Here is a 14,010-nt window from a genome sequence, read left to right as displayed (position 1 = left end):
CCAAATACTAGCTGCTTTAGATGCATGGAGATCCTGTACCGAGCAGCCACCCTCTGCCTCCTTCTGTTTCCTGCTGCAACTCTGTCCGAGGTACACAGAGAAGAGCAGATTATTACAGTTATTAATCTATTCATCTGTTTTCAGTATGTGAGTGTTGCCTCAGTGTTATTCCAGGAATTCTAATTACTGGTGTTTGGGTGTGAGAGGTGAGGAAGGTCAGTCATGCTGCTCATTAACCAGGTGATCATTTACCAACATTAGCAGACCAACAACTATAACAGTAGACCTCAGCCCATCAGTACGTCTCTCATCGTGTTCAAGGTTGAGCCTCGCGTGTCAGAGATGTTGAAGCTAATAGGGGACAGACTGGGAGTGTGTGTGTGTGTGTGTGTATGTGTGTGTGTGTGTGTGGGGGGGGGGGGGGGTAGCAGGACGTATGGGAGTAATGTACGGTGGAGTGAGCGGGGTGGAGAGAGCAGTGGAAGCTGCTGAGGGTGAATCAGAGGGCACAACCAAAGCCCCAGTGCTGATTGGTGTCAAATGGTTTTGAATCATTTGATGGTTGAGGCCTGTGATCTTTGCGTGCTCGTGTGACCACACACACTCACACACACACACACACACACACACACACACACTTCACACTTTACACTTCCTGCATGATCCTTGACAGAACTGCCCAGCACAGCTGTGACTATTTATGAGGCCGACCCAAGGTTTTAATATCAAATATCAAATAGGTAAAGCAATGTAAATACTGTACATATATAAATAGAAGTATGCAGCTATAGGGAATGTACGATTTAGAAGTTTACAAAGCAATTTTTGTATTATGTGTCATATACAGGGGTAAATACACAACCTCCTTGGCTGAGGTAATATACATGCAGCTATGAAGAAAGTAAGAGTGAGATGTCGACACAGTGTCATTCTTAAATCTTAAATAAAAAGTCTAAAGTCTTGGGGTCCTTCACTGAAGGAGAGACCATAAGTGAGAAGAGGTAAAAAAGTATTTTAGCTATATTTGCCCTTATGCCTCTATAACTTCATTACAATTACTTTCATGTTCTTAACAAATGTGGGTGATAAATTGTATTGTAGATCTGAGTCAGCTGAGTTGAGTATGAACAGCATCATTTTCTTTTCGCTACGTTTACTTGAGTTTGTTTCTCACGTAGTAGTTTTGAGTCATCGTAAGCCACTTTAACTTGAGAAAACATTTCTCCATTAGTCTTCCCACCACTGCATACAGGCTCAGGAGCCAGACTTATTATTTCTGACAATCACATAGGTTATTAAATGATATATAATTAATACTATAAGGAAATATAAGAGACATAAATTAGCGTTTGACACATTTAGGCTGTAATTCTTTATGGGGGAAGAAAATGTGTCTGGTGCAGCAATGGGAAGCTGCGTCTGTGACTGACTGACGGACGCACACACACACGGATGCACACATACACACACACACACACACGGACTACTCTCAGCTGAGCTGAATTAACGAGCCGGTTATGAATTATGCCCTTTCTTTCAGGAACGACAGCACTTTATCTCTTCCTACTCATGCATCCCTCCATCTCCAGTAACTTCCCCAGTCCAAAGACGTATGAGGAGGTCCAGTTCTTCAACACCAACAACTACCACAAAGGAATTGACTGGTGAGGAGGCGCACACACACACTCACACACTCACACACACACACACACTCTCATTCTTTGTATTTTCCTTGCTCAAACCCTAAGTTGAAATAAAAGATTGTAAACAACCCTTATTTATGTGGCTGTCACGTGTCTTGGAGACGCCTCGTCAATGATGCATTGAGCAGGTTTGAAACAGTTCAAACAGCATCTTTAAAATGATCTTTTCAGCCTGGGAATTGAAGCCAACAGACATATGGCTGCCTAAATTGACCCATAAATGGCTTTCTTAACTGTCAGAGACACAGCTGCTGTGTTCTCTGAAGTCATCCAAAAAAGACTTGACTCTGAAAATGTGTCATTAAACACAGCGGAAACTACATCATCAAGCTTATTTGGGCTCATTCTCTAAACACAGACGACGGCTCAAACTTTCTGACTTTAGAAGTTGTGTGTGACTTTGGACAAAAATTTGGAGTATTTAGTAAATAAGCGCTCTGGGTGCGTTGGCAGCAATGATGTCACATGTGCATCGTAAGTGTACGCATTCATATCTCTTCTCGCTCCTGTGTGTGTCTGTTGCCGCAGGTATATGGAGTTTTTCCCCGTGCCCTCTAATGTGAGCACGGACTTTCTGTTTGAGAAAAGCGCTAACTACTTCCCCTCGGAGGAGTCCCCGAGGCGAGGTGCTGCCCTGCTGCCCAAGGCCAAGATCATCACCCTGCTCATCAACCCTGCTGACAGGGCCTACAGCTGGTATCAGGTACACACTCAAACACAGACACACACAGAATATATTGGATACCAGTGGCCCCACATGTATTTTTTTTCTTTTTTTAAACTCTCTACAGCCGCCTTCTTCATCAGATGACACGCTTCATCTCTGTATTGATTTGAATTGAGTTATTTTCCAATATTGTGTTTGTAGTCCCGTTCCCGTCTGAGTGTTGAGTCGATGAGGCCACTTTATCTGTGTAAATCTCAGCGGGCTAAATGTCACACAGTCCTGAAATCTTTCACGCGCGAGACATGAATCTCAACCACGTTTTATTGTCCACAATATTAATAGCCGTGAATACATTACGTGACGTTCGAGAGACTGAGCAATTTGTACAAGCAAGACGAGTCCTTTGAAGCTTGTCTGACTGCATCTGTTAACCTTCCCAGCATCAAAGGGCCCATGAGGACCACGCCGCCCTGCGCTTCACCTTCTATGATGTCATCAGCGCAAGACCGGGAGCACCGGCCGAGCTGCGATCCCTACAGAGCCGCTGCCTCATCCCCGGCCTCTACTCCACGCACCTAGACAGATGGCTCACGCACTACCCTGCTAACCAGGTATGCACAGGCACGCACGCAGACACTGGGCTACCAAACACATGCACAGGCAACGCTTAATACATATTTAATGCTAAAGCCGTGTGTTGGTTTAGTGAGATTCGACGTTGATTATGGAGATTAACTGAATTCATCGAAATCTATTGCAATAGGGGACCCATCTGAAGGAATGGTGGCCACTTCATTAGCTTCACCTCTGCGGTCCGATGTAATCCAATTCAAGTCTTGATCCTGCAGGGTTCGGTTTTTGTTGTCATAGATTTGAATTATAGATTTAAGCTCTGAGGTCATAGCTCCATCCATCCGTCCGTCCATTATCTATATCGCTTATCCTCTTGAGGGTCGCAGGGGGGGGGGGAGCTGGAGCCCATCCCAGCTGACATTGGGCGAAAGGCGGGGTCGACAGAGCATCACAGCGCTGACATACCGATTAACCCAACTCCAGCCTACATGTCTTTGGATTGCGGGAGGAAGACAGAGCACTCGGAGGAAACCAACACAGACGTGGGGAGAAACGCGCAATCTCCACACGGAGAGACCCTGGCCAAATCAGATTCAAACCGGGAGCCTTCATGTTATAGTTGATGAATGTAAAGGACACCAAAAGATTGAAAACACCTCTCAATTCACAGAAGTCCAGTACAAACGCACCTTTAAATATCCGTTCATGCTGTCACTGTAGTACACTATACACATTAAAAATCAAGTTAAAAACACTATTTGATGGAATTTGTGTTGGGTTGAATTGCATTAGAAAGTACAGGTGTACCTAATGAATTAGTCACTGAGTGGATATAGTTTCTTTAATTTAGTTTTTAAATGAGAACCACATTTCCCTGCACACTGCCGGCAGGAATTACATGCCTCTTTTCTCTGTTTCTGTTTTTGGGGCTTAATGATTTATTTGTATTCGCTACCTGAACAGGTTGTAATGCATTAACCCGTTAGTCAATAGCAGGCAGTGTTACAGTATGAATATATCTGTGTGTAGGTGATGATCATAGACGGTCACCAGCTGAGAACCGACCCTGCAGCAGTGATGGACGAAGTGCAGAAGTTCCTGGGAGTCACGCCCCATTTCAACTACTCCCAGGCTCTTACGTAAGTGTCTCACACAGAATGTCCCTCTCTGTCCATCTGTCCCTCTCGAACGTTTGTTCTGTAGTGTTGTCAATTTAAGGTTCAGAAGAACCAGTGTACAGATTCAAGCAGTAAGAAGAACCTCAACCCAAATCTGTGTGAAGCCTGACATCTACTGGCAATATGCTCCTCTTCCATGGTGCTGTGAATAGTAAAAAAAAAAAACTGTGACATCACCTGGCACCAAACATCAACCAATTACAGCTCACAACAGAGCAATGGTAATATAATGAGTATAGGCGTCATTTTATTTAAAATCTGTCACATGTAAATGTAGGAGGCAGAAATTGTTTAGTACAATGGCAAATAAACAAAACAAGTTAGTGTGTCAGAGATTACAGCAAGTGACTGTTTCTTATGTCTTATTTTTTATTGAGGAATGACTTAAAATCTTTATTTATTCTGATTGTCACAAATCAATTCCACTCTTACATTTGGCTCGCACTCTCATTTCCGGCACAGCTTCCAAACGCATTGAGAATATTAACATTGTTTGTAAAACTTTGTCATGCATGAGTTTATGAAAGATATTTGTATTATGCAACCACAACGTGAATTTTTTTTTTTTTTTGCTATAACAATTTGATTCTTGTCAAGAGACGCTGACTTGAAGTGTCAGCGTCCTGAGCTGCTGGTCTGGGATCAAGTCCCAACAGGTCTGTGGTTTCACAGACACATCCTGCCTGTCTGTGTCTCAGGCAGCTGTCTGACAATAAGAAAAGGTTAGTGCACTGTGCACAGTGTCAACCCAGAAGAAATAAAACAGCAAAGACACCGGTGCCAGGAACCAAATTAAATTATTAATGTGACATTTAAAAACTGAACCTATCATTTGCTGTTTTGCACAGTAAATAAGAAAAGGGCAAGTGAGCTGAGGATAAACAATCGGTTTAATTGTGACTCATGTTTGAACCAACATATCCTGTTTGTATACTTAAAATTCACTATCAAAACAACAAAATCTGAGATCAATATCTAATATGTAATATTTGTATATTATATATGTATTGATTTCTCCGAGAATGATTCACTGATCTTGATGAAAAAGTCAGACATGGGACTGATATCTGAGTTTGTACAGTTTGGTGCAGATCCAAATCAAAATCCGGATATAGTGACTTTAAATTTCCATTAGGGGACTGTTGGGGCCTGGCAGAGTTATGCTACTTAGTGTCACTGCAGTTATACAGTATATTTTTTTTGCTGCATTGTTGGGAGGGATTCCTATTATATGCATGTCAACCAAATTCTTTGGAGAGAAACATTCAACCAGTTCAACTCAGTTTCATCTCATCCTCAGTTAGAAATGCTGCATGTGACCGTAAAGTTTGGGCACAGTGGTAAAGAGTTTATTTCTCAAGCCCCACTCATCAGAATGCAACGGGCCTGCGAGCCCTCAAATCTCCAGACAGGGACATCAGAATTTGTAGCTCAGATTGGGACAGAGAGTGCCTCTGTCTTGAATCACAAGCCTACATGCATACAAATAAATTGTAAAGAGATGCATTTTGACAGAATAATAACCACGCTCTGTGTGTGTGTGTGTTTTGGGTGGAGAGCCCGTTATACCAAAGCCTAATCTTTCTTTTCTCCTTCTCATTCTTCTGACATCGCGGCAGTCTGACAGATCCCCAACACTGGAGCCTATTTATTTAATCCCCCCTCTCCCTCCGTCCTCTTGTCCTGTCACAGACAAACTGAAGGAGAACCACTTAACTTCTTTATTCTAACTTTTATTCGCCCACTGATACATGCAGATAAAGAACCATGTTTGGATCGTTCAGTCACTTGCACATTAACCCTCATACTCGGCAAAATGACAGTAATTATCTATTATCTTAATTTCTTTGCTTCTACTGCGGAAGCAAGGTGCATTTATACAGTTATAATATTTCACAGATATTCATGATAGTTTTAGAAATAAATAACTGAAATGTATTTTAGAAATCATTATAGATGGAGTTGAGAGACATGCAGCCTTTAAATTCTTTTATTTTTACTGTACATGCTTTATGTACACATATATGACGCGTGGCTTTGAAAGTCTCCCACCTTGTCCTTGTATATAGTAGGCTGTCTGTCAAACAACATGCTGCTGGGGGACAACAGTCTTTTATTATTTATACTACTTTAGAGAAGCTAATTTTCTTATATGACAATGAAGATCCCTCTCCTTAACTGGTCATGACAGTCAGATGACCTTCATTTATTGTGAAAAATTCATACTGTGTATATCATATTTGATCGTGTTCAAATGGGTTTGTGTCTATGCTTAGATGAAAATAAAATAAAAGTGGAAGTGTTTCTATAAATATGTGATGGAAGAGTAGTCACACACCCGCCCTCTGCACCTGTCGATTTTCACCAAGGAGGGGAACAAATTAATAAAGGAAAAACATATGCGACTGGATGAATATATATACATCCACTGGTATAAATAACCAAATTCCAGGTATTCAAATCAGGTGAGGTAAGTTAATAAAATGAAGCCTTATTTCATGTGTTAGTCCATTTTAAGAGCTCAGTAGCTTTCGAGTTATCCTGGTGACAGACAGACAATCGTCGATAAAAACTGAACTTCATCGGGCGGAGGAGAATATCCTTGTGAGCAGCCATTGTGAGTCTGCATTGAGAGCGAGAGAGAGAGAGAGAGAGAGAGAGAGAGATGTTGCACAGCAGAGAGGGGGGGCATGGATAGGGAGAACGATAGAGAGAGATGAATGAAGACAGCTTGAATGTCAGAGAGACACCGGCAGCAAAAGAGTAAGCGACAGGCAGTGAGTGTGTTCAATGCGTCATGACATTTATGTCTGCTTTGTGAGAGGCAGACGGCTCAATTTTTCAGGTCTAATTTCCAAAACAAGGCTCACTGCTGAATATCATGTACGATGTGGCAGCGCTGACGTTCTTCCTCTGTCTGTCGTCTTTGCTTCTCTCTGCTCTCAGGTTTGACCCTCAGAAAGGCTTCTGGTGCCAGCTCCTGGAGGGAGGAAAGACCAAATGTTTGGGAAAGAGCAAAGGGAGGAAATACCCTCCTATGGATCCAGAGGTAAACCTATACGTTTTAATCAAAACAGATTTATGCTCAGGGATAAAAGAAAACATGGCAACGTGACTGACAGCAGCATCGCACCTCCCCCTCCATCGCACAGGCAACATTTCCCCCAGTAGTCAGTACAGGGTTGGAAACTGTCAGCCATTCAGATCCAGCCAGAAAGTTACAACCTAATTACGAGGACTCAGGAGTGACAGAACGCCTGTGAGAGAGAAAGGATGTTGAGGATTAGGACGGGGAAACAACAGTAGACGGGGAAAATCCGATCCATAATTCTTTGCCCTCGCTGTTGAAGAGACACCAGACCTGTAGACAACGCACTCAGTTGCTCTCCCGCAGAGACGAACGCACAAATCTACAATTTGTCCTCCTGCATGCGCTCACACGTGGCTAACGGCTGCACCTCACTGCAATTAAACCGCATTTGAGTTTCCAGCATGGGGACAGATGACGAGGGAGGAGATGGCGAGAACTCGAGGCAGGAGAGAGAAAGAAAGGGGGGATGCACACAGTAGGGAGAGAGATAATTGTTATCATGCATCCTTCATGTCGTTTCCGTTTATAACCTTTCATTTCATACCACTCCGTATTTAGTGGCCCTGTTAAAGAGAAATAAACAAAACAAAAAATGATGACGTATAATTAATCTCTCTCTATTTCTTGTTTTTTCCTCTACTCTTATTTTCTATTTTTTAAACTTTCCTCCTTTCAAACCTTTCCACTCCCTACACTTCTATCCTTTTTTTTCTCCTCTGTTTATGCTTCCCTTGCCTTTCTGACCTATTTTTATACATCCTTCCATACTTCCCTGTTTACCACCGCTTTGATTCTCTCCCTTTATTCCCTCTCACTAACTCCCTTACCCATCCTTGCACTTCCTCCCTCCTGTCTCCCCTACTTCTCTCTGCAGGCTCGTGCATTTCTCTCCAGGTATTACAGGGAACACAACGTGGAGCTGTCAAAGCTGCTGCATCGCCTCGGACAGCCCCTTCCTTCCTGGCTAAGAGAGGAGCTGCAGAAGGTCAGCAGCATTAAACTCTATCATACTCATCTCACTGCATGCATGTAAATGTGAAAATCTGCTGAAGATGATTTTCTCAGATGGATTTGGTTGGACTGAATCATGAAAACATGGCCCCTCGAGGCCCTTAAATCAGTTCGTTGTTACATTTAAGTCCCCCTCTGGTAAAAATCAAAACACCTCCTTCTTGTTCCTTTTGCCTTTAGTAGCTGTAAAAAGGCCCCCGGGTGCAGGACGCACTGTGAGGTTGGGGAGACAGGGAGCAGGGGCAGGGTCATAGCAAATTTTAAATCCCATTCATGAACTGAGTAAACAAGGTGTCTAAATCAGAGGGAGTCCATCCAGTCCATTCACAGCAGGTTTTCTTCTTTCATTTTCATGGTTGTCCTGGTTAACAGAAATGAAATGAAATAACTTTCCTCCCTCTTTCTCTTTTCCCTCCCACCTGTGATTCCCACTCAATCCCCTCCCTCTCTCCACCTCTTACTTAAGGTTAGATAACCTTTGCATCCATGAGCCGGGGTTAAAGGTCAAAGGGTCGAAGACCGGGAAGCGACCAGGAGCAGCTGACCTTCAGATGCACACTGTCTGTGGCCTTTAAGTGAACCCTGAGGTGACGGCGAGGACAGGGTGTCTTGTTTCTCCTCGTGACTGTGACGCTGCTGGAGGAGAGAGAGAGAGCAGACGTCGAAGAAGTGCTGAAACTGAACTTCTGAATGGACGGATGGATGAATGGATGGATTCATGGATTCATGGATGGATGGATGGACAGTTTCAGGTGACTCAGACAGCTCTAAAGGAAGCGGGACTGGGAGGAGATACCTTATGTTACGGCAAAGAGAACGGAGCATATGGCTTTGATAATTCTTTGATGCCTACACCCTGCCCTGAACTGTGGTGAACTCCTGTGCAGACCTGCAGTGACATTGATTATTCTCTTTTTTTTGTTGTTTCATTTATTTTAACCTTTAATTTATGATCCCAGAACAGCGCTGGTCAGCTGTGTGTGGTTCCCATAGAGGTGATGTTGCACTAAGTTCTTTTCCTCCGAGATAAACAAATGCATCCTATGTGGTTTTATTTTTTAAAGGTTGTTTGTGTCTCATTGAGAGAGAATGTGCATAGACTCAGGGTGAGTGACAGGCTGTTACTTCCCATGATAGGTTCTCATAGGTTTTTTGGTTAGTTTCTGGTAGATCTGGTAACCTTGTTCACCCTTGGGAAATGATTATCTAAAACCAAGTTATATTTGCCTGCTGATTATCTTCCTGTGACAAGCAAAGCAGAAGAACGCCGTGTCTATTTAGCGAAGCATGAGTGCTGCTGATTTCAGGACCGAGGAGCCGTGAGTTTGTGGGATCAACCTGACCAAACTGAGCCTAATGGATATGGCACTTAATTCCAAGACTCTTTAAGTAGCTACTGTAACAGCTCATGTTTTGTCAGTGTCTCACCCTCCTTCTGTTTCCTTTTTTTTTTTAAACCAGTGGCCTACATTGTTAAGCTTCAATTTGAATGCAAAAAAACTCCCTAAATGTCAAACACAGAAACCAAAATTAAAGAAATGGATATGACTGACACTGTCTTATTTTTCCATGAACACACTGTACACGCACACTAGTCTCACAATCTTTGGCCTAAATGTGTGATTGCATGACAGTTGGCTGTTAGATATTCGCATTTGAACAACCTATACAATAATGTTGCACTCAAACAACAACCATATTCAAGATTCCTGTGTTTATGACTCTGCACCGGCAACAGCCAATGAACGGAGGCGTTGCATGTCCTGGTTTTTCCTCAGTCCCATTATTGTGAACACGATATTAAACATTTTGAGGGAATATCTTCAAATCAGGAGAAAAAGTACAGTTCGACTCAAGAGATGAACCGGTAAGATTTTGGTGGCCTGGTAAAGGTAAAACATGTTACTTATAAACTTTAAAGCAATTGTGATGTATTATTATATTTTAAGATGAAATAAGACTTGTTTTTTTCTGAGATCTATTGGCTAGCCAGTAGAAGGCTATAGAAAGCATAAGCTCCTGTGACCCTCGGGACTCACATAAAAGCAGGGGGGGGGGGGGGGACTCTACAACATTCAGGTATAAACGGCCAATCACACCTTGACCCACAGAGGAACCCAACGCCCCACAGAGTTCTGAAACCTGTCACTAGTCAGTCAGACTGAAGGAGCCCTTTGGATGAGAGGTGATGTCTTCAAAGCTGCTGCTGAATCAGTCATTCACTGAACTCCAGAGATGTGTAAATGCAAAATATGCAACTGAGACCGACTTCCTGCTGACGTTCTCTGGCCAGCCCCCGAGGATCAAGTCCGCAGAGTGACTGATGGAGCGGATGCGAGAATACAGCAAGAGATCCACCACAGGACTCACCATGAGTAAGTTAGCATGTTGATGATGTTTCTAACATGCGACAGATGAGAAAATGAAAACAGACAAAAAGAAAATAATTATATCGGGATGAAAAAGTTATGGCATGCCCGTAGGAGACAGAAGCAGATGTTAATGAGAACCAGCACCCCCTCACCCGAACACTGCAGATATGTCAGTGGTGTGGTGAACACATCTGAGCAGAGAATCTGCTGCTGCGTTCGTCATGTGCGAGAGGACCAAGAAACTCAAGGAAGTCCAGGTGACTATGTTCAAGTAGTTGCAGATGTTCTTTGAATGCAGCACCTACGGGTATTTGTAGTTTACATGGTTTACACAAGTCCCTTAAATGCATCATCTGCAAACTCTTGTCAGGTGCTGCTGAGCTGCTGCGTTCAAACCTCCTCAGCTAGTCAACACACAAAGGAGGAAAACAAAACAACTTTAGCAAATTGTGTAGGAGTAGAAGCTGGACTGATGCTGACAGCGGTGACAGAGGGAGGAACTGAACTACTAATGTGCCGACTAGCTGTGAGAGAGAAGTTACGAACTCTTTATTTTTAAATACTTTATGTTTACACCAGGAGCCCGTCCTCTCTAAGGAGTTGCCATGTCTATCACTGTAGTCCAAACTGGATATACTAGACACCTTTGGAGTTTTTATGACAAATTCAATACATTTAAACTTTAAGGGACATTTTCTTCATTTTTCTGAGCTTTTCATTTTCTGCTACATCTTCATTGGGCTTGTGGATGCCCTTGATTCATCTGGATGCTGGTGTGTGGATGTAGGTGCCATTTAAAGGGAGGTCGGACAATACGATTTTATTTGCACCTTTTTCCCTCTGAGATCTGTTTATTTGTTATGGGTTGAAGACAAAAACAAAGGGATTAAACTCATAATAACCACCAAAAACCTTTCAAAGCAAAGAAACTCAACTGCATAATCTCACAATTTATTAGAAGTAACAACAAAAAAGACTTTAGGTTTAAGTTTAGCTCAGGGATAAGGGTTGGGGAGGGTTAAAATGAGTGCTGTCCTTTCTGGGTTCGGCTGAGACCGACTGAGAGGTGGGCCGGGCTTCCCTTTTGCAGAGCTGAACGGCTCTTGGTTGTTCTGGAGGTTGGTGGGGGTATAAGCAGCTCATGGAAATTAGAATTAATTTGTTTATGCTTCCTCCCAAGATCTGTGGGTTGCCTCTGCGGGTTTTGTTGTGCACGTTGCTGCTCATTCAGCCTGAGCTCATCGGGCTGTCGGAGTTGAACTTTCGTCTGCTTGTACTTATCGCGTGTGGCCCTTTCTTTTTCAGGAGCAGAAGAAGAGTGATAGGCTTTCTCCCGTTCTCTTTCAAGAGTAGAGGACAGGTTATTGTCTCTCTCCCGTTCTCTTTCAAGAGCAGATGCAATCTGAATGGTTCTCTCCGCCAAGATTGACCTTTGTACTGTTTCCTTATGCAGGGCATCTTGAAGTTGGGCCAGTGTTGTTACGCTCTCTGACCGATCCTTAGCCTCAAATTTAGCCATGATGTCCTCGTTCTCCATCCTTGGTGTGTGCATGTCGTTCATCTTACTCTCTGTGGCTGTTGAGGCTTTCTTTTGCTGCTCGTTTTGTTTTATTTCTCTCAATAAGCGGGTTTTGTACTTCTGGAGTTTCTCTTCAAGCATGTTGCAAGTGTCTCGGTCCTTCTTGAGCTGGATTAGAGAAAGCTCTCTCTTGAGTTGGACATCTTCCAGTTCACCTTGCAGCCTATTTTTATCCAAAGCCAGTTGGTGATTTTTACAAGTCGGAAGCATCAGCTCTTCTTTGTCCTTTTGCTGCTGTGAGAGGGCAACTTCCAAATCCTTCTGGAGTTTATTGTTTTTGCCTTGCTCCTGTTTGAATTTCAAGGTCCACTGGTTATCTTGAGCCAGCTCTCTCTTGGGGTCATCCTTAAGGTCACCTCTGAGCCTCTTTTGCTCCAATTTCTGCAGATTCAAATTTTTATAAGGCATAAGCATCAGCTTTTCTCTGTCCTTCTGCTGCTGGGAGAGAGCAACTTCCAAATCGTTCTGGAGTTTATGGTATTTGCCTTCCTCCTGTTTGAATTTCAAGGTCCACTGGTTATCCTGAGCACGCTGTCTCTTGTGGTCATCCTTAAGTTCACCTCGGAGCCTCTTTAGCTCCAAAGCCAGTTTCTGATTTTTAGACGTCAGAAGCATCAGCTCTTCTTTGTCTTTATGCTGCTGGGAGAGGGCAACTTCCAAATCCTTTTGGAGTTTATTGTTTTTGCCTTGCTCCTGTTTGAATTTCGCGGTCAACTGGTTATCTTGAGCATGCTGTCTCTTGTGGTCATCCTTAGGTTCACCTTGTGGCCTCTTTTGCTCCAAAGCCAGTTGCTGATTCTTACAAGTCAGATGGATCAGCTCTTCTTTGTCCCTCTGCTGTTGGGAGAGGGCAGCCTCATAATCCCTCTGGAGTTTGTAGTGTCTTGCCCGCTCCTCTTTGAGGCCAGAGGCCCACTGGTCAACTCTCTCTTGCAGCATGGAAATAGTATTGCTCTTGGCTTCGGAACTGTTTTGAAGAGTTTCGATACTGATGTGAAGGGATTTGATAGTTTTATACGAGTAATACGAGTCAATATCTGTGCTCGGACTGAATGAAAATCCTCACAGAGCGTCACAGCGCTCCTCCCCTTCACACACCGCTCTGCTCACTCACTCACAGAACAGCTCTCTGTCTCTCAGTCACTCAGGTTCGCGGGTCTTTTCCGTTAACGTTTAGGGTTTCTTCAGCTTGAAGTTTGTTTTTATTTCAGTTTGTACTTACTTATTAACCAGTAGAGTTCTGTTAAACATGGGTTCGTTCAGACGTGGTGTTGTTTGTTTTTTTTAAACAGTTTTTTTTTTTTTACTTCACGCATTGAGTGTCTGACTACTCTCTAGCGTCTGGCTACTCTCTCTCTCTCTCTCTCTCTCTCTCCCTCTCTCTGCCGGTCGTTGGAGTTTTTTTTTTTTTTTAAACCGTCAGTTGGCTCTAACCAGTTTTATTTTACTGTGTCTGACACTTTCTAGGTAGTAGTGGTATAAAAAATATGACAAATTAAGCTACACACACACACACACACACACCTGACGTGGAAATAAATTTAAAAAAAATTAAAAACTTAAAAGCTTATGTTGAGTATGAAAACACTAGTTATTACATTTCACTTCATTATTGCAACAGCATGTGTTGTATTCATTGTTGCAAAACTTGTTCTGTAAATAGTTCTTTTGCTATTGTGATCAAAATCATTGATCTGAAGCTCAATGCTGATGCTGTCCTGTAATAGTTTTCTAATCAGCAATAAATATAACAATTTCTGATCAACCCATATCAATTGCATGCTTAAAATAACATACTGGTTAAACCCCCGCCCGTTTCAAGACAACCCGGCCTAC

The 14,010-nt window shown here is 42.9% G+C and overlaps 1 protein-coding gene across 2 annotated transcripts in view; it reads left to right on the top strand.

Moving 5' to 3' along the window:
• Positions 1 to 9,775, top strand: part of ndst3 (N-deacetylase/N-sulfotransferase (heparan glucosaminyl) 3) — a 42,570-nt gene extending 32,795 nt beyond the window's left edge. Inside the window, exons 9-15 of one of the 2 annotated variants that reach the window (XM_053419321.1) lie at positions 1,541 to 1,664; positions 2,232 to 2,406; positions 2,811 to 2,981; positions 3,973 to 4,082; positions 7,068 to 7,170; positions 8,087 to 8,197; positions 8,695 to 9,775. In XM_053419321.1, the coding sequence (XP_053275296.1) occupies positions 1,541 to 1,664; positions 2,232 to 2,406; positions 2,811 to 2,981; positions 3,973 to 4,082; positions 7,068 to 7,170; positions 8,087 to 8,197; positions 8,695 to 8,724 (824 nt within the window). In that variant the 3' untranslated portion in view covers positions 8,725 to 9,775. Of the gene's footprint in view, positions 1 to 1,540; positions 1,665 to 2,231; positions 2,407 to 2,810; positions 2,982 to 3,972; positions 4,083 to 7,067; positions 7,171 to 8,086; positions 8,198 to 8,689 lie in introns of both variants that reach the window. The other variant, XM_053419322.1, reaches the window with a different exon arrangement.
• The last annotated feature ends 4,235 nt before the right edge of the window (positions 9,776 to 14,010 follow it).

The sequence above is a fragment of the Pleuronectes platessa genome, chromosome 3 (genome assembly GCF_947347685.1).
Source record: "Pleuronectes platessa chromosome 3, fPlePla1.1, whole genome shotgun sequence".
NCBI classification, from domain to species: domain Eukaryota; kingdom Metazoa; phylum Chordata; class Actinopteri; order Pleuronectiformes; family Pleuronectidae; genus Pleuronectes; species Pleuronectes platessa.
This window is presented reverse-complemented; position numbering and strand designations above follow the sequence as displayed.